Source organism: Mytilus trossulus, chromosome 2 (assembly GCF_036588685.1).
Source record: "Mytilus trossulus isolate FHL-02 chromosome 2, PNRI_Mtr1.1.1.hap1, whole genome shotgun sequence".
Classification (NCBI taxonomy): domain Eukaryota; kingdom Metazoa; phylum Mollusca; class Bivalvia; order Mytilida; family Mytilidae; genus Mytilus; species Mytilus trossulus.
The window spans coordinates 36,707,192-36,733,603 of record NC_086374.1 but is presented as its reverse complement, the minus strand read 5'-3'; the positions used below and the strand labels follow the sequence as shown (position 1 = coordinate 36,733,603).

Here is a 26,412-nt window from a genome sequence, read left to right as displayed (position 1 = left end):
AAAGATTGCATATTTTGGCGTTAATATTGAGTCACTGATAAGGTCTTTGCGTCGGAACTAAACACATTTATTCTAAAAACAGTTGTTGGCATGACACGGGTTATGTTCTTCTCATATATGTTATGATGGTATGATACTAAACCCCTTACGGGAAGGATTGTGCCTGATGTTCATATGATGAAATCATAATCTTTCAGTCAGTTTAATTGAAGTCTGGAGCTGGCATGTCAGTTAACTGCTAGTAGTCTGTTGTTATTTATGTATTATTGTCATTTTGTTTATTTTCTTTGGTTACATCTTCTGACATCAGACTCGGACTTCTCTTGAACTGAATTTTAATGTGCGTATTGTTATGCTTTTACTTTTCTACACTGGTTAGAGGTATAGGGGGAGGGTTGAGATCTCACAAACATGTTTAACCACGCCGCATTTTTGCGCCTGTCCCAAGTCAGGAGCCTCTGGCCTTTGTTAGTCTTGTATTATTTAAATTTTAGTTTCTTGTGAACAATTTGGAAATTAGTATGGCGTTCATTATCACTGAACTAGTATATATTTGTTTAGGGGCCAGCTGAAGGACGCCTCCGGGTGCGGGAATTTCTCGCTACATTGAAGACCTGTTGGTGACCTTCCGCTGTTGTGTTTTTTTATTTTGGTCGGGTTGTTGTCTCTTTGACACATTCCCCATTTCCATTCTCAATTTTATTAGTTTTTCTTCCAGTTAACATTACATGCAGTCTGCAATTAAAGTTTTTAAATATTTATTAGACTCATAAACCATCCTGGATTTTTACCAAACTTGAACAAAAGCTTCTTTGGTATATTGTTTAATCATGACAATGTACAGATCGAAGTTTTTTGTTTCCATTTTAGTTGTGAATCTTTTAATTTCTGTGTAGTGCTTTGTGGCCTGTTGTTGCTGTTTCATCTTTTTGCAAGGTCTAATTGGTGTCCATTGAGTTAATGGCCTTTGTTAGCTTGTTAAATTTTTTTTAATGTTATTTGCCAATTATACAACATGGCCACTATGGCTAAAAATAGCATCAAAAAGCTGTATAATTAAGAATAAATATTAATATTTTTTTCTTAAAAGCATTAATTTGTGGAAAAAGGTATAAAAAATATTAAGTTGTCATATTTTTCCCCAAGTGAATGACTTATGCTCTTAGAATCATCTTGTTAACTGCGGGCATTGCTCAGATTGCATTGCAATACATAGTCCAATACTGGTTAAAAACTTTTATAAAATCATTGTATTGGAACAAAATCTCAATATCTTCAGCATGACAAGGAAAAGTGTGGAAAACTGATTATTAAAGAGAATTTTGTAAGTTCAAGGGACATTTCTCTGCACAAAATTATCAGACCAGAACAGAATCTAAACTTGAAAAGTAACTTGACATGATAAAACTTTTTACCAAATATCAAATCAATATCTTCAAGTATGAAGAAAAAAGTGTGGAAAACTGATTAGCCAGACTGACAGATGGACAGACAGACAGAAGCAAACAAGCGCAAACCTGAAGTCCCCTTAGATTTTTTTGGTAGGGGTTTTATAAATAAATCAAGTATGAAATCATATAAAATTTTTAATGCAACAATCATAGTTCATAACTAATTAAATTAGTACACATTGACAGTATGAAATTATGCTAGCACCTACAGCTTAAACATTTTAACATTCCAATCTTAACATGAAAAATATAGTATTATAAAACAAAATATCTAAAGATTGTTTTTAAAAAAAAACTAAATTTCTATCAATTTCAACCAGAATTTATTTTAATGAAAACATTTATCAACATCCTGATTGGCGACTTCAATATTTCATACTTGTTTTTTCTACTGTATGTTTGTAAACTCTCTAAAGGATATATCTCCCTGCACTATTATTTATCAGTCTTAAATATAAAATGACTCGGTCTATAAAAATTTACAAAATAGAAAACAGAGCTTAAACAATTTTTGTCATTCAGGTGCTGGAGAGATGGTCCTCTTAGCAATGTAGGACAAAAATAACATTATTGTATGCACATTGTAAGTTACTGTTCTACAACTATATAAATTTTCTTTAAAATCTGTCAAGCTGTTTAAGTATATAGTTTAGCTTATGAGAGACTGTTACAACATATTGGAACTTTAAAGTGGGTAAGAATATTTCTCCTTAAAAATGTGGGAACATAATCATACCTCTTAATGCATATCCTCTGTATGTCTAGCCATTTAGGAGGATTTTCTATTTAGATATAAAACACATATTGCATGACAGATAATATAACACTTTCATATTTTACAGTTTTACAACTTTGAAATTTTTTATCAATATCAATCCAGATAATCATGATGAGTTATGCTAACAAATTATTCAACATGTTGCAATGTTAACATTCAATTATCTCCCCTTTATCAGAGCAACAAAAAAATGTTTTTTAACCAGATTTTTGTGACAAAAATGTCGGTTATTGATTTGGGCGTTCAGTTGGGCAGGCAGCAATCAAATGTTGTCCGTGCATTAACTCATGAACCGTTCAACCAAAGCTTTTAAAATTTTAATATGTTGTTACTGACAACTAAATAAAGGTCAAGTTCAATAATGGCGATTTTGACTTTACCGTTCAGGAGTTATGGTTCTTGAAAGATTAAAAAATGGAGTTTCCAGTCGTGTCCGTGCATTTACACATGAACTGTTCTACCAAAGCTTCCCAAATTTTAATATGTTGTTACTGATGACAAAATGGAGGTCAAGTTCAATAATGACGATTTTGACTTTTACTGTTCAGGAGTTATGGTTCTTGAAAGATTGAAAAATGGAGTTTCCAGTCATGTTCGTGCATTTACGCATGAACTGTTCTACTAAAGCTTCCCAAATTTTAATATGTTGTTACTGATAACAAAATGGAGGTCAAGTTCAATAATGACCATTATGACCTTTACCATTCAGGAGTTATGGTTCTTGAAAGATGGTAAAATGGCGTTTCCATTCACGTTGTTGCATTTACTCATTAACCATTCAATCTAAGCTTTTCAAATTTTAATATGTTGATACTGATGACAAAATAGAGGTCAAATTCGATATTGACGATTTTCACTTTCACCATTCATCAGTAATGTTTTTTGTGATATTGCCAGGACACAAATAAATGTTAGTAAATCCGGTTTGCTGTCGTTGTGACAGCCTCTTGTCTGGGAGGTAGATCAAAGAGTCCCCTGTAAAAATAGGATAAGGATAACAGTCCTCTATGCACACACTCGGGTAAAGTATCATTAATACTCATTCAACTATTAAGGGGAAGTAGTGATTTTAAGCTCTTGCCTCATGTTGCAAAAATTAAGTAACTAAGGCTACTTATCTCCCCTTAATATTACAAAAACAATTTTGTTTTTTAGAATCTGATTTAGAGAATTCATTTTAAATGAAAGTCAAACATATCATTCATGGGTAATATTTTGCAACCAAGTAAAGTTTCATCAATATCTATTAAGCTTACCAGAGACTTCCAACATATTACAACACTTAGGTCAGTATAATTATCTCCCCTTTTGAATGTCGGCTAATGTCCTGCTTAAACTTTAACCAATTGCCATTTAGGAAAAAGTTGACCATGCAAGTCAAATGGACAGGACAGGCTGATAAACAGACAGGGTGGTTCCTAAATATCACAAATAACCATAAAGAAACTTTAATCCTTGCAACAAATATTAGTGAACATTTTTTCTGTACCATATCCAAGTCGTAATAAATATTTATCGTTCAATTTTATAATAATAAAAATCATAATTCAAATAATTATCAAACATTTCAATCCCATCACATAAATTATATTTACAATGTTTAATTTCTAAATACAGCTGCACATATTATGCAATATATTTTCATCAAAATCACATAAAAGTTAACTGTGAAAATAACCCAGCCCAAAGCTGGTCTTGCTAATTCCCAAGTTATTTTTTTAAAGAATAAAGATGCCTTTATATATAAAATTCTCATTCTTTATTCTTATAAAACAGATTGGTGTAACAATGAGGTATTATATGGTGAGTTATATATTCCTGTACACGATTAAAAATCACAGTCAAAATTATATAAAAATATCAAAAAATAATAGATAAATACTAAAAAAAAAATTATAAATTGAAAGAAATTAATTCAAATATGTTCTGATAAGCAAGTCTTTTGATTCACAAGTCTAATAGAAAACATTGATATTTTTATTTCAATTGCCATTCTGCTAATACTAGATTTAAATAAATAAAGAATTGTTGGTTACAAAAATAAATAAATACTGTTTAAATATAATTTGATTGAATGAATTCTGTCAAAATAAAGTTCCTATCATGGATATAGATAAAAAAAAAAGATAATTACTTTTAATTATATCAATTCAAGTCATTTCATTTGTATGAAAATTATAAAAATTCTTCATAAACTTTATAAACCACAGAGACTAAACATTTACTTGAATGCTGTTATTGGAGGTAGTTCTTGTCACAAAGAGGCAATAGAACATTTTATCAAGGCAAAACAAAATACTTTTCGCTAGAATTAATTGCTTAAGGAATGACTGTAGTTTTTTTTTCTATCTATGAAGAAATAACATACAAAATTTGGTGCACACTGAATAACGCCCGTAGCAGGTTATTGAACAGTGTGCACCACATTTTTTATGTTATTTCAAATAGACAGAAAAATATTACAGTCATTTCTAATATAATTTCATTTTAAACCATAATAAACCATGAAAAAACGTTGATGACATCACGGTCACATGACTAAATTATGTCTATGGGCTGATTACAAAATAATGTCAGCCAATCAGAAGATGTGTTACATCCAAAATTAAATTATTAAAAAAAAGATATACAGCTGTTAAATTCAAACTTATGAATTTGCCATTACCTTAAAAGCAAGCATGGTATTTACTTACTGAAAGAGCTAATATATCAAATACAAAAGATCTTAATTTAGATATACATGAAAGTCAAAAACTGCAAGTCTCTTAATGTTCTAATGAATTTAGGAGTAAAAAGGCCTATATGTTAGCCCTTGGAGAAAGTTACGTTTGAAGGATTTTTTTTATTATTTATTTAACAACCATTTGTTTAAAAATATAACATTTAGCATGGTATTATGCTCTCTCCATTCTTCATAAATAAATAAAAATAATATAAATATAAATTAATTAACAGTCACATTTATATTTTTTCTTTTGAACTATTCTTCTGCAAGCATGTTTCCACATCTTTCATTAATCTGAGAACCAATTCTTCTTGGTAGGATAAACCTACGAACTGTACACCAACAGGTAAACCTTTGGAGCCTTCAGAAAACTGTAGAAAAAAACAATATATGACAAATGAGTATGTGATGTATTAATGCTGAAAGAGTACAGAATGCTTGGGATAAACCATCAACCTTTAGTAACTGTAAGACTTTATTTTTAAATGAACAGCCTAGCATTTGTGATGAAAAAATAAAGGCAACAGTAGTATACGGCTGTTCAATAGTCATAATTCGATAAAGCAAAAACAAACCCGGTTAACAAACTTTATTACTCCATGGTAATTTCAGATTTAATGCTGTAATTTTGATAAGAGTATCTGTATTGGACTTTCAAAAAAACCTAAAATCTGATTTTTAAATGACAATTGAATACAAATTACAAATACAAGTATTATTACAAGAATGCTGAGCAGCGGAAGAGCATTAACAATTGATATATATTAGAAACTGAATATTATCTTTAAATCAATATGGATTAAAAACATCAGGAATATTCATTGCTGCAAATCAGTTACACTTTCTGACAAGGGAAATAATCTGCTTTATGTAAATCTTACATAATTCTGTTCAAAAGATAGGATTTTCTATTCAATTCAAAAAATGAAATCCCATTTGAGTATTCACACTGTGTGATTATTGTCCAAGCAACATTATAGTTAGGAATCAGATGGAAAAATGTACTGTGTTTATCCACCTTTAGTTAAATGTATAAAGTTCAAAATTAAATCTGATGTATAAAAATACAGGTTATTGAACTTGAAATTTCACAGCGCACAGCTGAGTACAAATTAGAATTCAGCTTGTTTGCATTCCTGATATATTGAAAAACACTTAACAATGTGAAAATAGTGTATCAAATTTAATTTAACTGAGCATTATACATGTACAACTGTAAGCCATAACTTGATATTAGACAAGGGAGATAAATCACCTTCTTTATGTTTTTTTCCAACCACGTTTTAGATGGGTAATGTTGAAAGTTATCCAGATCAGCCTGTGTCACATTTGTCACTTTTAAGGTTCCTGCAGTATAATCCAACAAATTGTAGAGGTTTGTATAGGTCACTCCACCTGAAAGACAAATAAAATTGTTCAACTAGATACAAAGAACAACACAACAAAACAATGCAGTAAAACAAATAATTTTCATTCAATTTTCTAGAAACAATAAATTGGTAAATTCCATCATAAATATGTGTACTTGATAAAAAAATACTCTTAAATTAATCATTGAACTAAAAGGTATTCAATTTTGAAATGATATTGAAAAATAAAATTTAGAATAACTAGAATAAAAAAAAATCAAATTGAACTGGCTGCAATTTTACAAATGTGGGTCACTGAGTGAAACATAGATTTCATCTGTAACTTATAATGATCCTATGGCGAGCCTCCTGATTGTTTTGACCAAGTTGACTTATTTGTAGATCTTATCTTACTGATAATTTTTGCTGTTAAATTTGGCCAAGAAGTTTCAGAGGATAAGATTTGAGTAAAATTAAACGACAGAGGACTTGAACATGTATGGATTAAGATAGAGTTTAAAACTGTGAAAATTCAAAAGTGTATAGTCTATCTATGCCATGCCAGTAAAATAGAATTTGACGGTGAAAACTCTTCTACAGTACTGTTATTTTTTAACTTAGATTTCTCTGATTTAAAAGTTGAATACCAGATACATCTGTGACTCTCCCTGAAGAAACTGCTGTAAAGGCAAATCCTGGACAAATAACAGCATCTAACTTGTGAGCTCTCCATTTCTTTAAAAAATCGGCTCTGTAATTCTGAAATACATGTATATGAAATTTCAGAAAAAAATCTACCTAAGTTAGTAAATTTCCAAGCACATTAATATAATAAGAAATAGCATTATACATTTAGTTGGTTTTCACTGTGTACCTGTAATCTTCTTTTATTATCTTCAAATAAAACAAGGGGATGATAGCTCACTTGTTAATCTATATTACACAGAATCCTTATAGCAATATACATCTGTGCAGGTGACATTTTTGCACTTTTGTGAAACTGAATGAAATAGAAAATAAGTGATATTTAAAATGCCAGTGACATGTTTGGTTTTTCATGGTGGCTACCCTCCTTTTTAAGTGGCAGTCCTCAATATGATAATGTTTGTTCTAACAGCTGTAAAGTTATTAAATGTAAAGTAACTGCTGAGAGTTACTGCTACTTAAAAATAAGGTGGTATGAATAAACATCAAGCTACTCCTATATATAGGTATTAATTTTTATTATTTATCTATTTAGGGCATTATTTTGTCAAAAAGTTTCTTTTTTTAGTATTCCCTGATAAATGAAAAAAAAATCTAAAACATTAATTTTATCAGCAATCTGTTCATTTTCCCTTTGATCTTACTGCCTAATATTTCATTTTATGGACAGGACTTGATACTCAAAAATATTAGGCAATGACGTCATGTATCAATGCATCAATGTCACGCATTTAGAATATAAAAATAATGTAATTCAAAATGATGTTGATATAGCAAATACATTTAATTTGCATTTCACAAATATTGCTGAAGATTTAGTTGATAACAAATTATGTAATAGTGATGATAGTGCCAATTTTGATGCACTCAATAAATTTGTAAAATCAAAGTTACAAAGGGGTAGTGAAAAATTCATTATACCAGAAATGAGTATTTTAGATGTAAATATGTATTTAAAAAAACTTGACAAGTCGAAAGCAACTGGTTTAGATGATGTCGGACCAAATATTTTGAGTATGTGCAGCGATGTCATAGCACCAGCTTTGACATATATATTTAATCTAAGTATCAAATGTGGTAAATTTCCAAGTATTTTTAAAACTGCAAGAGTATGCCCAATTTTTAAAAGTGGCGATGCCTGTAATCCTGATAATTATAGACCAATAGCAGTTTTGCCTTGTCTCTCTAAAATCATAGAACGACATATAGCTAATAGTTTGTATATATTTTTGAATAGCAATGACCTTCTTAATACTACACAGTCAGGTTTCAGACCTAAGCATTCGTGTACTACTGCACTTACTAAATTAGTAGATGAATGGTTAGCAAATATAGATAATGGAGAGATAAACGGAGTTATATTTTTAGATTTAAAGAAAGCTTTTGATCTGGTTAATCATATAATTTTATTGAAAAAACTTGAATATTATAATGTTTCAAATAGTACACTAGACTGGTTTAAGTCATACTTGTCTGACCGAAGCCAACAAGTTAAGGTCAATAACGTCATGTCTAATACTAAATGCATAAAAACTGGTGTACCACAAGGTTCTATCCTGGGCCCTCTGTTATTTATTTTATATATCAATGATTTACCACTTAATAAAGAACATTCATTAATAGATTTATATGCAGATGATTCTACATTACATTGTAGAGGTAATGATGTAATTCAGATAGCTTCTAACCTTCAAAATGATATTCATGTTATTGAAAACTGGTGTTTGCAAAATTGTATGAAATTAAATGCCAAAAAGTGTAAATCAATGATTATTGGTTCAAAACAAAGGCTTTGTTTAACTGGAAACAGTTTAGATATAAATATTTCAAATGAACAAATAGAAAATGTAGATTGTGAAAAACTACTTGGTTTATATATTGACAAAAACTTAAATTGGAATCAGCAAATAGATAAAATGTCAATTACTATATCAAATAGAATCAACTTATTACAAAAGATAAGAAAATATTTACCTATGCATATACGTATTATCTATTTTAATGCTTATATTCTGCCATTATTTGATTATTGTTGCAATATATGGGGAAGTTGTTGTGAAAGTAAAATAAATAAACTTAATAAATTATTAAAGAAATCTGCTAGGGTTATAGTAGAAGCTGACATAATGACATCATCCAGTTTATTGTTTAAAAGTTTACACTGGTTAAATGTGGAAAAACGAATTCAATACCAAAAGGCAATACTTGTATTTAAATCAGTTAATGGCATGGTTCCTAACTATTTAGAAGAAAATTTTCATTTTACCAATAATCAAAACTATAACTTACGTTCAGCTGATGAAAAACTATTAAATCTTCCAAAACCAAAAACAAATTTTTTAAAGAAAACATTTACATATTCAGGTTCTCAAATATGGAACAGTTTACCAAATGAAATCAAAATGAGTGATACACTTGTATCTTTTAAAACAAAATGTTACAAATTTTTCATCAATTGTGCAAATTAATATGCATTTTCATTATTATTTCAATACAATTGTATATTGTGTATAATATAACTTTATTATACTGTTTGTATTTATAACTATGTTATTATTATTTTGAGGACTCTCAGGAAGATTAGTTTTAACTAATGGGATCATCCTCTTAAAATAAAGATTATTTATTTATTTTTATTTATTTAATGTCCCTTGTTCAAATTCATCCGCCTTAACCTATCAATGAAATGCACTCGACATCATACATACAACCGATCGACTATCCATACGTTTTGTATGCGCAAAAGTAGTTGTATGAACTATTCCATTTTTTCTTCAATTTTCTCAACAACAAAGTATACAGATATTTCAAATTTACAATAAAGAGAATAATGGCATTTAAGTTTTTGATACTGACTTTACCAGCTCGAATATCAGCTACCCCTGTCAGGCTGGCTTGATATTCTTGCTGATAAAGGTAGTATAAAAAAATGCCATTATTCTATATATATTATATATGCATAGGGATTGCGAAGAGTTAATAAAAGTGGCATAATATTAGTATCTTTACCTCTATATTTATAGCTAAATCCCAATATTCTGTTACTGATCTGAAAAAATAAGAGGGAAATAATATTCAGTCTTTAAGGTCTTATTGTTGAAGGGGACTTTAGGTTTGCACTCAATCTGCCTATGTCTGTCCATCCGTCAGTCTTTTTTCTTCATGTTTGAAGATATTGATTTTATATTATGCATTGTTTTATCATGACAAGTTATAAATACAAGCCTTAATTTCTGCATTTACTGTAGTAATGTCGTCATCAGACATCTATCAGCCGCCATGTAAATAACACTCGTTCCATTATTAATTGTGTTGTTATTTAATTATTCTCATCCCACAATTTTCAATGGCACCCAGGACTGTCCTCTTTATATATAACTTTAAAAAACTTATGATAGTACTTACTCTACTCCACACCCACTCTGTAACAATATAGAGGTAAACTGGTCCTGAAAAAAGTCACCAAAAAAATCAAATCAATATGTTGCCTGTCTAAAAATCTTTTAAATATAAGTCATGGAGTAAAATCAATACATAAAATTATATAATTATTGAAAAGAGATAGCAATAACTTTATTTGTTAATTTTGTATTACATGTAGTTGGAATTTACATATGGTGGTACATAAAACTACAGGGAGATAACTCTATAAAAATCAGCTAAACATTATAATCACATTCTATTGCTAAGGAAATATCAAGCTTTTCAATGATCAAAATAAGTGTTTGTCAAACTGCTACATGTATATATCCAATAAAATTTTCTGATGAAGTGTGTATTTTTGAAATTCTTATATTTTTGTCAAAGGGTAAAAGTAAGTATTGTGTCTAAATTAAATGAGCCAAATTAGATGTAGTCAAGGGGTTGTGTTAATATAAGGAATTTATAAACTCTTTGATGCAGCTTGTAAAATGAATGGCAAACATGACATGTAAATTGTTTACTGTATTTTGTATAATTATCATCTTTGCTTTTGAAATCTTTATATAAAAATTCCTCTTGGTGATCATCAAACAAAATATTTACTGCTAAGAAGATAAATTTTAACTTTGCTTGTCTATCTTTTTTACTCTTTGATTTTTCATTGTGTTCAACAGAGACGGTTTGATATGAACTTATTAACATTGAAATCTCATATCCAAGAAAGAAAATATTTCATTACTGACATTTTTACAACAGGTATCACAATTATTATAGCATCATATTATAGACATGTATTATTTTGTCTAATTTACAGATTATTTTAAACAATAAATAAGTTTTTTAAAACAGTTTTACCTTTGTTATCATTGCAGCAACATAACTAAATAATTTCCTAAACCAATTTGGCAGTGAAAATGCAAACATAATCCTACGTAACGAATTATCAACAATGTCTTTGTCTCTAAAATATAAAAAGTTTAAAACTGACAAACTTTCTATGAACAAGACCCATATAATTGTTATTGAACTTACAATAAAACTGAGTCTGCTACATTATAAAGAAATTAAATCATCCTTACATAAGAACTACAAAATACCTTGTAAAAAAAACTAACTTTAAAATATAAACTGGGGGCTTCAGTAGCCAGTTTTCTAGTCATACACATACCCGTAGCCAGGGGGGTTCGGGGGGTTCGTCCAACCCCCCCCTTGAAAACAAATAAGCACTGTTAAAGTCAATGTTCTGTTCGAATTGTGACTGTTAAAGTCGAATTTGCGAGTCAAACGAACCCCCCTTTGGAAATTCCTGGCTACGGGTCAGATACACAACAGCTAACCTTTAATCTACACCAGGGCCAATACAGCCAGTTAATAACAATATTAACATTTCATGAATAGCCTCGCTACATTTGCAGCACTTTATAAGCAATTGGTGCCACTGTCATTATAGCAGACGTATTTGGTGTCTGAAACATTTGTGCATGTGGGGAAAGATTTTACAAAAAGGAAATAACGTTTCAAGAATTCATAAGGTCTTGGTGATTTGAAAGTAAATAAATAAATAATTTTCTGTAAAAACCCTTAAATGTACTTACAACACATTTAAATAACTTTTTCCACCGTCTGCAAATACAGATTTCAGGAAAAGTGACGCCATTCTGTAAACATCAACCGGTTTAAAAGGGACCAACTGTAAAATATGAGAAATTTATGATCATGTAAAACAGAATTTACTACATGTACTAGGACTGACCATTAAGAATCTTTATATCTCTACCATTGACTTAGGTAAACCAAACAATTTACTCACCTTTGACTAGGCAAATATTTTTGGTTGTTACATTTGTTTAGCTCAAGACACACATATGAAGTTCAGAAACCCCAAGCAAAGAAATAAGGGTTGTGATCAATCCATAATATTTGTTTTAACATATATATATATATACACAACTTAAGAACCTAATCATTGGTACATTCATTGCCTAAATTATTTCATTTTATTTAAAAATTTGTAAAAAAATTTATTGAAGAATTTTAAGTTTCAGGCCAAGTTAAAGCTTGATATATGGTCATAACTAAACTATTAATGACATATTTAAGACTGTTCTAAACTCACCAGACATTAAGCAAACAATAGTAATCAATCGAATTAAACATTTTACAAGAATAAAAAATATACTCAGTATTTGTCAATACTATTAAAACAATATCATCTCGTATTAATATCTAATATGACACTAAAACAAGATCACTTACTGTATGACCTTGGGATTCTAGAATAGCCTTGACCTCTAACACTGCCCTCTGACATGCAGGAGCAGCCTTTATGTTACCATCATCTATGTAGAAACCTATTGTCAGCTTATTTTTCCCTGTGAATATCTACAATAGTAAAACAATTGCTTTTTTTTTTATCTAAATATAAAAACCTGAAATTAAAAAATAACATCCAAATTTCGGATCAATTCCATGTCCCCAAAACAGAGGAAGGTATCATAAAACTTTATTTTTAATTGGCTTTAAACATGTTGAATGAATACTTAATCACACAACAAAATTGTCATTAGGTGAGAATTTAGGATTTTTTGTCAAATGTGCAGACTCCTTGTTTTTTTCCAACAATACAGGTTAAAATATTTTGCCCCATAACACCCATTTTTCTTTTCACATACGACTTCAATAGCCCATAAAAGGTAATTTACTAAAATTTCAGCAGATTATAGATTTCTTTTCTTTGGATTTGAATCACAATTAATATCAATCACATATAAGGTAAAAGACATAGTCAGCTTTTTCTTCTCGTTTAAAAAATATATGGGGAATGTGTCCATAGGACACAGATGATGCCCCCGCTTGCAAATCATATAAATTTATAAAGGGACAAAACTGAAGAACATTAATCAAAGTGCTTGTAAGCACCAAAGGGTAAAGATTGTTTATATTTTTCAGTGAACATTGAATTGTGTAAATCATTGGATGTAGTTGATTCAATTACAATTAAGGGCAAAGGAAGATAACTCCAATTTTAAAAATTACTTTTAACAATTACATCATTGCTATTTTTTATAACAGATATCAGATTCCTATTTTTCCATTTGTAAAATGGTATAACTCTAGAACTGTTGAAGTGACACCATCAAAATTCAAACCTTATCTGTATTTTGTGGTAATAAGCATTATGTATATTAGTTTGATAACATTTGGTTGAGGCAAACTAAAGTTAGAGAACAGAAAAACAAAAAAATCAGCATTTTTTTTCATTTGAAAAGGGGCATAAGTCAAGTATTAGAGACGCCACCAAAATTCAAAATTCAAACTTGATCTGTGTTTTGTGGTAATAAGCATTTTGTATAAGTTTCATAACATTTGGTTGAAGCAAACTATAGTTAGAGAACGTGAACCAACTATAATACAACATACAGAAGTACATATAGAAGGACAAGGTTAAACTTAAAATCCCCCCTCTGCTATGGCAGGGGCATAAAAATCAAATATCTTGAAAAGGAGCTCCATAATTCCCCATAATTCTTTTAGCTTATGTTGTACTTTAACTAAAGCTCTTCAGACTTAGAGTAACAATTTAAAAAATATCTATTTTTTTTAATATCACCTAAATACATTCTTAAAAGCAAATGATTCAATATGATGATGGAAGATTTAACAACCTTGACTGGCTACAAAGCCCTAGCATGGTCTGTTGATTCAATATTACCTCCTCTCTGAAAGGTATAGGTGGCACTGCTGGATCTAAATTAAACATCTCAGGTACCAGTAAACATCTCATACAGTTAACCAGGCCATCTACCTCAGCTGCCATTGGTCCTGTCTGGGGCTGTACTAAAAACATAACATAAAAATCATTTACTATCAGTTTAAAGGTTGAACATATATATTTGTAGTGGATAATAAGGTGTTAATATCTTAATGCAGATAGTTGAGTCACTAAAGTGATATTTTAAAACTTGACCAACCAAGAGCTGGAACCTAAAATTTAGAGCATAAAGCCAATCAATGTCAAATAGTCATGGGATATAAATGTCTCCACTGCAATTATAAAATCCAAATCAAATTACTGCATTTCTTTTTTATATAATTATATTAGCTTTTAAAGAAAACAATACCTTTTAGGCTATCATGAATATTATTACAAAGTTCAAGTGATTTGAAAATCTGTTTAAATTTCATTGAAACACTTTGAAATTCACATCTGATTGAATACATCAACAATGGAATCTCTGGCATATATATATCCTACCCTTTTTTCAAGCAAAAAACTTTTCATTTATAAATTAATAAGTTTCTTGATATTGTAAGATATATTTTATTGTCTTACCTAAAGTTTCTCCTTTGTTAAACTGATTTTGGCCTTTGCGACTGCAAAGGAAGTAAAATTATTGGTCAAGCAACGTCTTTCATAGATATTGTACATTAAATTAATATATGGGTAACACAGAAACTTAACCTTTACCACAACTTAATTATAATTTACAATGCTATTCAACATAAAATGAGTAAAAAACAAATAATTTACATACAAAGCTTTCGATATTTTCACATGTTTCTTTTTTTTTTTTTTTTAAAGTGAAGAAGTATAAGAAAAGTCATCATGAATTGTAAGAGACCATTTATACAGTCAAACCTGTATTTAAAGTCCACCCTCAGAACCCCGAGTAAGCTGATCTTTTAAATAAGGTGACCTTTGAACTGAGGTTCAAAATACAAAGGTATTACTTCAGCTGGAGAGGATCACCTGACAAGACAGGTTTTTGCAAAAAAATAGATGACCTTTATAGTAGGTTTGACTGTTCTCTATAGTATGTTTGACTGTACTTTATTCTTCTAATTAATGCAGAGTATTAACCTGAGTCTACCACCAGATGGTTTTAGTGAGCAACATCCTGCCATATGAGCTGGGATCCTCAGACTACCACCAATATCTCCTCCCATTCCTAGAATAGAACCTCCTCCACCAATCAGAGCAGACTCACCACCTGATGATCCCCCTGGGATCCTTGTGGGGTCATGTGGGTTTTTTGTTGTGCCATATAGTGAATTAGAACATTCAAATGTCATTAAAGTTTGTGGAACATTGGTTCTGACAAATGGAATTGCCCCTTGCTTCTTTAAAACCTATTTAAACATTACAAGGTCATATATTAACAACCTATTTAAACATTACAAGGTCATATATTAACAACCTATTTAAACATTACAAGGTCATATATTAACAACCTATTTAAACATTACAAGGTCATATATTAACAACCTATTTAAACATTACAAGGTCATATATTAACAACCTATTTAAACATTACAAGGTCATATATTAAATGTAATAAGACAAAAACATTTTGTATAGGTGTGGTGACACTGTGGTCTATGATTTCAAGAAATTAGTGTTAGAAATGCCACATACTTGGACCTAATTCATTCAACCATATGCAATTATGAATAAAGGGTGAGCTGCATTTGTATGCTCTGTCCTAAGTTAGGGTCTTGTTGCTCAGTGGTTGTCATTTTTTTGTGAGGTTCATAAGTGTTTCTTGTTTTTTTTATATAAATTAGACCATATGTTGTCCTGATGGAATTGTTTTACACTAGTCATTTTGGGGTCCTTCATGGCTTGCTGTACAGTGTGAGCCTAGGCTCCATGTTGAAGGCGTACAATGGACTATAATTGTTTACTTTTTTTTTAACTTTGTGACTTGGATGGAGAGTTGTCTCATTTGGTACTCATCCCACATTTTCTTATTTTAATATATGACATACAAATCTATTAAATTTTCTTACCTGGACTAGAACATTTTCTTCAGTTACTTTTTCATCAAAATAAAACATCATCCCTCCTGTACAGGGATATCCTGGCATAGTGTATGTCTCCTTGATGCTAACAGGTATTCCATACAATGGACCCTTCTTCCTATCTGAATCTAGTTGTTTAGCTCTTTCCTATATAAAAAGAAAATAAGGAGATGCCTTCCAATTCAGAATCCTTTGCTTTCATATCCTATCAAGTCAAAACAATGAAGCAGCAATGTTGTTTTACAAAAATTATAAATTAAAAAATGCATTAATCGATTGATTGATTTGTGTTAGCTTTACGCTGCCTTAGTGCAAAAAGGCTTTATATACCCCATATATCTAAAATGTACTATACACCTCAGATGTGGCTTCAACACTTACCTCTGAATCATGTACTAGTTCTGTAATACAGTTAGTCCTTTTATCAACTTCCAATGCCTGAATAAGACAATTATAATTATAAATATGTGTTTAACTTCATAATAAATGTTAACAAAGTTCATGTAATAGAAGTCCATGATGGCTCTGATGTCTGAAGGCCTTTACATTTTTCTTTTTAGGGGCTAAATTTAAAAAAGCTTTGACAATCTACTGATTTCTTCCATTAAAATCAAATCAGAAATACTTATAGGGAAAGAAATAAAAGTTTAGCTCACTCCCACATTTTGTCTTTCTATGACTATGAAATCAAATCTTATAGTCATGTACATTGACCTAAGTTAAAAATACTTTTAAGATAACTTATAAACCATAATTTTGAATAGTGGTTAATAATTGTTTATTAACAACTTCCAAGCTTTAAGCTTACCTTGATTTGATAAACATTTAACACATCCACTGCAGATAGTTTCCCTGATTGTAGTTCAGCTTGGAGTTCTTTAAATGAAAGGCTCAGTATTCTCTTTATTGTGTTTGTACTTATCTGTAGATAAACTTTAAACTTTATATTCAAATCTGTTCTTACAAAATGTACAACATTCAAAGATCAGGTGTACTGTGAGTTCCAAGGGAGAACCACCAACCTATTAGGTACAGGAACTGACAATCCTATTTAATTTTTTTAATCAGTCAAGTGCACCTGCACCTACCACATGCAGGGTTCTTACTCAAAAACTCAGCTAGTACAGATTAACTCACTTTACAACACAGATGTATCAAATATAGAGTTTTTTGTCATGAGATTTACATCAAATTGAAGCAAATAATAGGTTTTCATGAGTTTGGGATAATTAGATAAGCCCTTTAACATATTTTAACAACATATTTGTGGTTAACGTGCTCTGTTGTGCTGTCCAACATGTTTTTTGTTATTGCAGTTATCCTTTTTAAGTGTTTCACATACCAGCTATCCTATATTACCTCTTTCCCTTTTAAATGCTCTTCAAGTTGGGCTTTAGATAGTTTACGTTTTTCCCTATTCTTTTGAATTTTTTTCTTTATCTGTTGCTTCTGAACTATATCTATGATTTTTCTGACTACTTGGTTGGATATGTAGACTGCAGCAACCACACCACACAGAATTTTAGCACTCCTGTTACGATCCTCATCAGGTTTCCAAAATGGTCTGATTAGTTTATCCATCTACAAAACAAAAGTTTTCAGTGGAAAATTATTACGTCAACAAATGCTATTCATACAGGTAAGTTGATTTGCTTATATTTTACATGCACTTCGTAGCCTTCGTAGTCCGAGATTTCTCAGATTTAGCCATTCATGACACCCCCCCCTCATTCATGACATAAGGAATGTTCTACTCAACTCGACAACTGTATCATGTATGTCTGTAACGGTTTCATATGTATAAGATAAGATATTTTATTTTCCAATTATGGGCCCCAAAGGGCATAAATTTTACAACATCAATAATTTTTTCATAATACAATACAAACAATGAGATAAAAAAAAAAAAAAAAGTTAAACGAGAACTATTTAAGTTCTTAAAGAATACGTAGATAAAGAATCTATAGTATGTTTTTTTTTTTTAATACTAATGCATTTTAATGCAAGTGTGGTTGATATAGATAACAAACAAGCAGCCCAAAAAGATTTTTTGGCAATGAGAAAAAACAAAAAAAATATTTTTAGACCCGGTATTTGTATAGCACGAATCGAAGAACACACATTGTAGATCTAGGAACTGTTGTCTGTAATTCAAACAATTGTTTAATAAGAAAACAATGGCTATTTTAAAAATGGTAAAAAAAAAAATCCAGTTCTTTCCTGTTACCAAAGTGAACCAATTTTAAAAAGTTTCTAATGGGAATAAGGAATAAGTTTAAGACATTATTTGTGGTTTACTAGTATATCCTGCAATAGTTTATCAAATGCCAATTATTGATTTTAGCATTTGCAATACAAAAGGTTTAGAAATATACTTTAAATATAGTCAAATATGTCGGTAACATGAAAGAGTCTTGAGTAACAGGACAACAGTAACAGGATAGAGTTGGTAACAGAAAGGATTTTTCTGCTTTATTTTAAAGTTTAAGAAAAATATATCATTATAGATTGGTCACAATTGGAAGATAACAGCAAACAATGTCATTTATCCTTTGAAACTGTATTTGCAAGATGAAAAATATGCCTAAGTAATGAACAATTCTAAAATAAATTCATTGCTGTTACTATCTACTATACTAGAATTGCACAATGTTCTCTGCTGTTATCAAAGGGAAAAAAACCAATTAATTTATTCAATATACTGTGTATTATTTTGAAATTTATTTGATAAGGTGGTGATAACATAAATTAAATGAAATGGTTGGCATATAGTAGATACACTTTTTGATTCTTTAGTGAAATTATCATTAGCATCCTTCCTGTTACTGATGATGGTTATGCTGTTACTTTTTATCTGGTAACATGACAGAACGTAACAGAAAGGAATTACGCGATAGTTTTTGTCCTTTTTATCACATTAAATGTAAGTGTATATCCTGTGACATATAACATTTAAAAAGATGACATAAAAACACTCCTACTGTTGTGGTGCACACTTAAAATTATTCTCAGAAAGTGTAAAAAAAGGCTATAACAGGATAGAACACCATAAAGTATTTTTCTATAAATTTGTACCTTGGATGGGCTTGAATTTTCAAACCTGGCCGCCTTTCCATCTATTTCTTTGTACTAATGCATTCAGAAAATGATGCTCTTCAAAATACATAATGGGAAAATAACTCTTGGTCTTGTAAACGTTTCCACAGGTAAAAAAGACCTAGTGGTAACAGGAGGGAAATCACCCCTGGGGACAATTTTTTTTTCTCTTAAAATTTGCAAAATTTTATTACATGCTCTAGTTATAATATAAAAAGACAAATTAGGGGCAAGTTTATTATATAATTTATCATATATGTGAGAATCGGACGCCTGTTTAATAAATTTGGATATTATTTGAATGATTTAGTTTTCCAAAAAACACAGGGGACAACATGATTTTAGGGGGGGTTGAACATTTAAATTACAATATTTTATTGGAAGAAATATAGAATGAGTGTTTAATTGTCAGGGGTTGGTGCATTATATAATTTAGTTTATACTGAAACTTGAAATTTTCAAAAAAGATGGTTGAATAAAAAAATAATTGCTGGTGAAGTTGGGGACATGGAAAATCGACTTTTTCAGATATTGTCTCATATATTATCGACATTATCAGATGTCGAATTTTTCTATAGGAGACGATACACCTTATTGCTATTTCCGCTTGACCCGAGAATCTGTTCCGCTTGAACTATTGGCGTCATACAACAATCACTTTTCCATTGTGGCGTCAGATATTTTGAATTATGACGTCAAAATTTTACGGGACCCTGCGTGATGTCCAGTAATGGCGGACAAATAGCGATAAGGTGTATTTGACCTGTGCCCGTCCGAGATTACTCCGACGTCCTACGCTCATGTCATGGGCATAGCTAAGCTAGTAGCTTGTCTTGCAAAACAGCTGTTTGAAGTCCGAGTAATCTCGGACGCATATCAGTGACTTAATTCGCCAGCCGGATAATATAATTCTGATTACTTCCAGAGGGAAAATTACAGGCACAAATGGTTAGGCAACAATGATTAATGTCAGTCGCCAGATTCTCCCATGTCGTTGGGGAGTGGTGCACTTCGATCCGTTTGTGGTAGCAAATGGTGATTCCACAACTTTCTATAAATGGGATTTGGGGGGTCACTGACTGCCATAACAGAGAGCCCAGCTAAAGTCTTCTTCTAATGTTTACCTGTATAATAAACCATTTTTTTCACATGAAAAAGGAGGAGGCTGGATCCGCCTATGGTAGCGATGAGCCTCCAAGACAGACATAGGGAATACACATATATTCTTTTTATTTTGCCTTATTGAAGTATGTCCTTTTTCATGAAGTTATGAATAGTTTTGACAAAAATATGATCGACATAAAACCCACTGAGACGATTAACCACCATCAATATGGCCATGGCCAGTAAAAATATTGGGTCTGCAAGATTTGTTTACCCCTAGACAACCTTTAGGAAAACCATTAAAATGCATCACTGGTAAGAGTCTGAGTTCAAGAAAAATAAAGTATGAAAAACTTAATTTAAGATTGATTTTAGGTCTAGAAAAATGAATGTGTTGTTTGCCTCTTTTTTGCAAGGGTCTAAAACTAGTTAACTTGTGCCCGTCCGAGATTACTTTAGAGACTTGACTTCCTACGCTCATGAGCTTGTCTTGCAAAACAGTTGTTTGAAGTATGAGCAATATCTGAGTAATGGTATGATTGCTAATGAGACAACTCTCCACCGGACTGAGACCCAATAATATTAGCACTAACATGACTAAGCAGTTTACAATTAAATGTCAGCATATGGCCTCCAACAATGAACAAAATGTAAATATCGCTTCAAGAGTTTTGTGTTCTAAGACTAGGCTAAAATTAAAAAAAAACACACAAATTAATGTGTTATAAACCGAATATAATCTTAGATGGGAATTAAATTTCATGAAAGTCACTAAATACATGTAGGATGTATTTCTAAATAAAAACATCGCTGAAATTGAACACTTTTCTCCCTTTCATAATGTACAGTATAGACCTGGATGTTGTTCCATAAAATTTCAATTGAACTATAGTGCATGGTTCATATGTGTTTTGAATAGGTTTTAACGACTACGCAGAAACAACAGACATACATTGGTGTGGAAAACTTAATTTAAAAGAAGTTTAAATGAAGATTTTCTTCAAATAATAATGGGTTTTCTCGTAGGGAAGGGGTGTGCAAGTATTTTATTTTTAATATCAACCACGAGTGAGAAAGCAATCTTTAAATTTAATTCTACATCATTATGACATCATACATTAATATTTACTTTCTGTTCCCGGAGTGTTGTGATGTTACAATGAAAAATTATATTTGATAATCTTTCATATAATTATTATTTCTCTTTTCAGCATTTGTAAAGATTAAAGAAGTGGCTTCACCTTTCTGGTTACTATTCATGTGTTGTGTATTAATGTATCGCAACACTTTATAGTTATTAGACAGGTTAAACTCAGACGACGAATCATCCAAACAGCACCAGATCATTTGTGATTCCAGCTGATTTCAGATTACTAGCAATACATGATAATAGAAAGTTTGAAAGTTCCAGTTCGTGTAACTGATTTGATTAAATGATTAACAAATATTGAAATATCAAAATACAGAAAAAAGATACAAGTTTAATAATGATTGTAATAAAAAAAAAAGTTTTGTTAATGAAATGAAAGACTCCAGTACTAAAAGATGCTGACATAATGTACTGACACATTGGAAGATGAATACAGCAAGTCCAGATATACTGACAATATCCAGTAGGGCAAGCTGACCAAGGTTCGGACAGTATCACTTTTCATTACGGCCTTGTCGTTGAACTTGCATGTGGATCAAAGACACTGCACCAGTATCGATAATAGATTTTTTTTAAATATTGCATTGTGGTACATGTTTTATGGTATACAGACGATAGTGCGGGAAACAAATCTCCTTACTTTATACATTAAATGCACCTCATATTTAGCATCTTCATAAAGGTACAGTCTCCAATCTGTTTTGTAGAGTGTATGTCCTGGATGACTTAGTTAATCAGACATTCCAAAGGTTGATGGTCATTGGGCAATTGCATTAAGCTTATTTAAAAAAAAAATATTCTATGAACATTCGAAACATGAGCAGATTTGAAAATTGTAGTCCTGATGTCATATATAATTGTATTGTCTCGAGACCATTATACATGTAGTCAATACAATGTATACATCATGTCTTTCATAATGGTAATCAAAGTCAGAAAAATAACATTAAAATTGGCTTATTATTGGAAACTTACCGGTAGTACATTGACATAGTCTTATAAATATCACAAATTGTTAACATCAGCATTCACATGGTAAACTGGCACTTTACAATTCAGACTCAGTTTGTTGAATTGGTCAAGTATACATTTCACACTCTGACCTATGATGTCACATTCTCAATATGCATTAAACTGGCCACTGGATAAAAAATATAATCTTCCCGGCATTCATCAGTAGCTTTTTTTTATGTTTACTTGATTGTTTTAAAATGCATTCAACACACATCAAAACCTTAGGAAATGTTCTGGGTGTTATATTGGTGGCTTAATACTTAAATCAATAGATTAGGAAGCAGCATTTAAATTAGTATTTCATACTGAAAAATGGTGCATGGTTGTGATGCCTGAATCCCTATATTTTGGCATGCCAACGTCCAGATATATTGGGATGCCAACATCCAGATATATTGGGATGCCAGCATCCAGATATGTTGAGATGCCAGCATCTCGATATATTGGGATGCCAGCATCCAGATATTTTGGGATGCCAGCATCCGGATATATTGGGATGCCAGCATCTGGATATTTTGGGATGCCAGCATCCGGATATATTGGGATGCCAGCATCCAGATATATTGGGATGCCAGCATCCGGATATTTTGGGATGCCAGCATCCAGATATATTGGAATGCCAGCATTCGGATATTTTTGGATGCCAGTATCCAGATATATTGGGATGCCAGCATCCAGATAAATTGGGATGCCAGCATCCGGATATATTGGGATGCCAGCATCTGGATATTTTGGGATGCCAGCATCCGAATATTTTGGGATGGCAGCATCCAGATACGTTGGGATGTCAGTTTCCGAATAGGTTGGGATGCCAGAATCTATAAATAATTGGAAGCCAGCATCCAAACGTTGAGGTATGCAATGAACTTCAATATGAAATTAAAAGAATTACATCAGCATCTTTCAAAGGTGGAGATGCAATTTTAATTCTAATGCAATTTGGATGTAACAATTTTTTTCATTGGCTAAAAGTTGCCGTCAAATCCACAGTTGACCAGGCGTAACTAAGGAGAGACCCGCCATTTTGAATTGATGAATCAACAAATGTTCGATTACTACTATATAATTGAAAATAAAACAACACCTACCTCGAATTTGCCGTTTTAATGTAATTCTATCCGAATTTGAAGCGTACAGGTAACGTAATAACCTCCAGTTTGTAAGTTTTCATTTGTATGACGTCACGTTTAGCCATGACGTCTTTGTGCCAAAATTATTTATGAAGTTTCGCGGATTTTTTTTTATTTGACAAATTAAGACATTTTTTCAAGTTTTATCGTATTTTTTTCTTTTTGTAATGCATTAGAATCGGAATAACAGTACTGTAGTTGAAGAGTTGCCACCGTCAATTTTGATTTGACGGTCGCAAATCTCCGTTTTACTGTCTCCGCTACGCGTCGCCAGTAAAACTGCATTTGCGACCGTCAAATCTACAATTGACGGTGGCAACTCTTCAACTACAGTACTGTTATTCCTTAATTTTGTTCTTCATTATCCGCAGACACTTTTCTTGAATATGCCATATACAGAAATAAGAAGTGCTTTTTATACAAAACAATTTCACAACTACAAAAGTTATTAATATAATCGAGAGAGCATCCACAATCTTTGAGAACCAATAAAATCTATAATGCAGCATCTACTATTCATAGAAATAAATGAATCAGTATGATTTTTTGAAAAATGAGCACATGTTGATACTAAAACAAATGCAATATAGTAGTAATATTCCAAATATGGAACATGGCCGTAACATTTTCTCTGGACATTGAAATATTTAGTAAAATACAACATAATTTTACCTTAAAAGTTCAAAAATTGTCAAAAAATTCTCTTTTAGCATATGAGAATTACAAATTTTAGTTGAGAACTCATTGAATGTAATCAACAGTAATCGTAAGTAATCATGATGATGATGATAACTTCAATGAAAATTATTTTTTTGAACAGAAGAGGAAAAACTACATAGAAAGTATAGCTACACAAAGCCAAATATTTTAAAGTATAAATTAATGTCATCAAAAAAGAAGGTAAAGTTGATTAAACTCTGCAAATTTATAAAAACTATAAATAAATCTGTGTGAACTCCTGGCTTTGTCTAGTGTGAAGCCACCCCTATTAATTATTTTTGTAACATGTCTTGTACTAATTGTATTTATTGAATATTGTATATATATTGTAAATATTGTACATATGTATTTCTCTATACCTTGTCAAAACGATGGTTTATTGAGAATAAAGATATATAGAAGTGTAATGTAATTAATTACAATTTAATTTGTTTGACTATAATTGTAATGTAATCAAATAAACGAAAGAAATCGAATTAGTAACTGTATTAGTAGTCATGAAGAAAAAGCTAAGTAAGATAGTGGAGGTGTGTTATTGTCCGAATTATTGACCTTTGTCCAATCTTATCCTTTCCACTTTTAAAAAATTTACAGCTTCAACATCACAACCTCTCCACCCTGATAATTATGTAATTTCAGAATCTAATGTTAAGATATGTAATACTAATGAAAACGTTCAATTACCCCTTATAATGTTAACTTCCAAGTTTTAAGTTGTTTTCCGTCTGCTATACTGGTTTAAATCATAACACTATAGGAGACAAACAAAAAGCTCACGTCTGGAACCAGTAGTGTTAGATTGTAAACACAATACGTTTTGGAAGCAGATATGTAAAAATTTCGAACAGGTAAAATTCTATTTCACAATATCATTACATTCTAAAATCTGTTCTGGTCATTTGTAAAATCATCTATGCAGTATTTGTCTAAACTGGATGAATTATCTGTCATCTGGGACATATATATTGTAAGTATTAAAGTCCCAGGTTTCTTGAAATACATAAGCCCAGGACCCTGGCAAGCATGACTGAAATATTTGCCACTGGAAGTTAAGCAATCAACATTCGGTCATTTATTTTTTTAAAATACGGAAAATGACGCTTGTTTCTTTTAAAATTATAAAATAAACATTTGATTTGTATTTCCTGAGACTACTATAACACATAGTAGTCTCAGGTATTTCTAGAGAAATTACTGATTAAAGAGCAATATATATGTATTTCTGCACGAAAAAAAAAATCTATGACTCATGATGATATGGCTGACGGACCTAAAAAGGGGGCGGCTCCCGTATTGTTCAGTGATTCCCTATATAATCAACCAAATTTTCCCTATCAAAGCGGGGGGGGGGGTCCCAGGCCCCCACTGGATCTATGCAATTATACCAGTCCCCGTTATATCATCACAGTCATCTAAATTCGCAGTGTCATCCTTCTTGAGCTGAAATAAAGATATAAAGAAAAACAAGACAAGTAGAAACTACTCTTCAGTGTAAAATGGAATCCCTTTGCTGTCATTTTAATGCCTTTTCGACCTATGTTTGCAACAAAAATAATCATTAAAAAGACATATAAAAAAAGTCAAATTTGCATCCTGATTACAATACGAAAAAAACACAGTTTCTTTCTTTCTTAGGGCTCGACTCTTGACAAATACGAAAGGCTAAAACAATAGTTACTACTACATGTATCATTATGAAGCTGAAACCGTATTCTAGAACTTAGACTATTTTTTCAAAATGTCGATTTGGCATTCACAGGCACTTGTCTCAAAAAAAAAATCCTGTATACCGTGTTATATTAAGGTATATAAGAAATATTTTTTTTGAGACAAGTGCCTGTGTTGGCATTACATTCTTCTGGAATGTCAAAACGTGTCTTTCAGTTTTGCAGTGTAGTACGAATTTTCAAAATTTTGACTGAAATCAGAAGAAGAAAAAAAAGTGTTATTGGTATATTATAAATG

At 31.0% G+C, this 26,412-nt stretch overlaps 1 protein-coding gene across 4 annotated transcripts; it reads right to left on the bottom strand.

Moving 5' to 3' along the window:
• Window positions 1-1,606: 1,606 nt before the first annotated feature.
• On the bottom strand, window positions 1,607-26,181 carry LOC134707115 (vitamin D3 hydroxylase-associated protein-like). Of its 4 annotated transcripts, none has more exons than XM_063566645.1 (16): window positions 26,129-26,181; window positions 17,593-17,814; window positions 17,042-17,155; window positions 16,615-16,671; window positions 16,222-16,380; window positions 15,293-15,561; window positions 14,765-14,805; window positions 14,144-14,268; window positions 12,688-12,813; window positions 12,027-12,121; window positions 11,287-11,392; window positions 10,414-10,457; window positions 10,018-10,057; window positions 6,951-7,062; window positions 6,210-6,349; window positions 1,607-5,325 (listed from the first exon to the last, which is right to left on the bottom strand). In XM_063566645.1, the coding sequence occupies exons 1-16, from the start codon at window positions 26,138-26,140 to the stop codon at window positions 5,191-5,193; spliced, it is 1,797 nt and encodes a 598-aa protein (XP_063422715.1). In that variant the 5' UTR covers window positions 26,141-26,181; the 3' UTR covers window positions 1,607-5,190. The 4 variants fall into 4 exon arrangements, with proteins under 4 accessions (XP_063422715.1, XP_063422718.1, XP_063422719.1 ...); XM_063566648.1 differs by lacking the exon at window positions 26,129-26,181 and adding an exon at window positions 25,000-25,143; XM_063566649.1 differs by lacking the exon at window positions 26,129-26,181 and adding an exon at window positions 24,868-24,989.
• Between the last annotated feature and the right edge of the window lie 231 nt (window positions 26,182-26,412).

Bases quoted from the DNA above. Each gene is read 5' to 3' on its own strand.
- LOC134707115 (XM_063566645.1), bottom strand. The intron at 16,381-16,614 runs GTAAGTGTTGAA...CTTTTTATATAG, and splicing joins AACTAGTACATGATTCAGAG to GAAAGAGCTAAACAACTAGA. The intron at 12,122-12,687 runs GTAAGTGATCTT...CATATTTTACAG, and splicing joins TAGAATCCCAAGGTCATACA to TTGGTCCCTTTTAAACCGGT.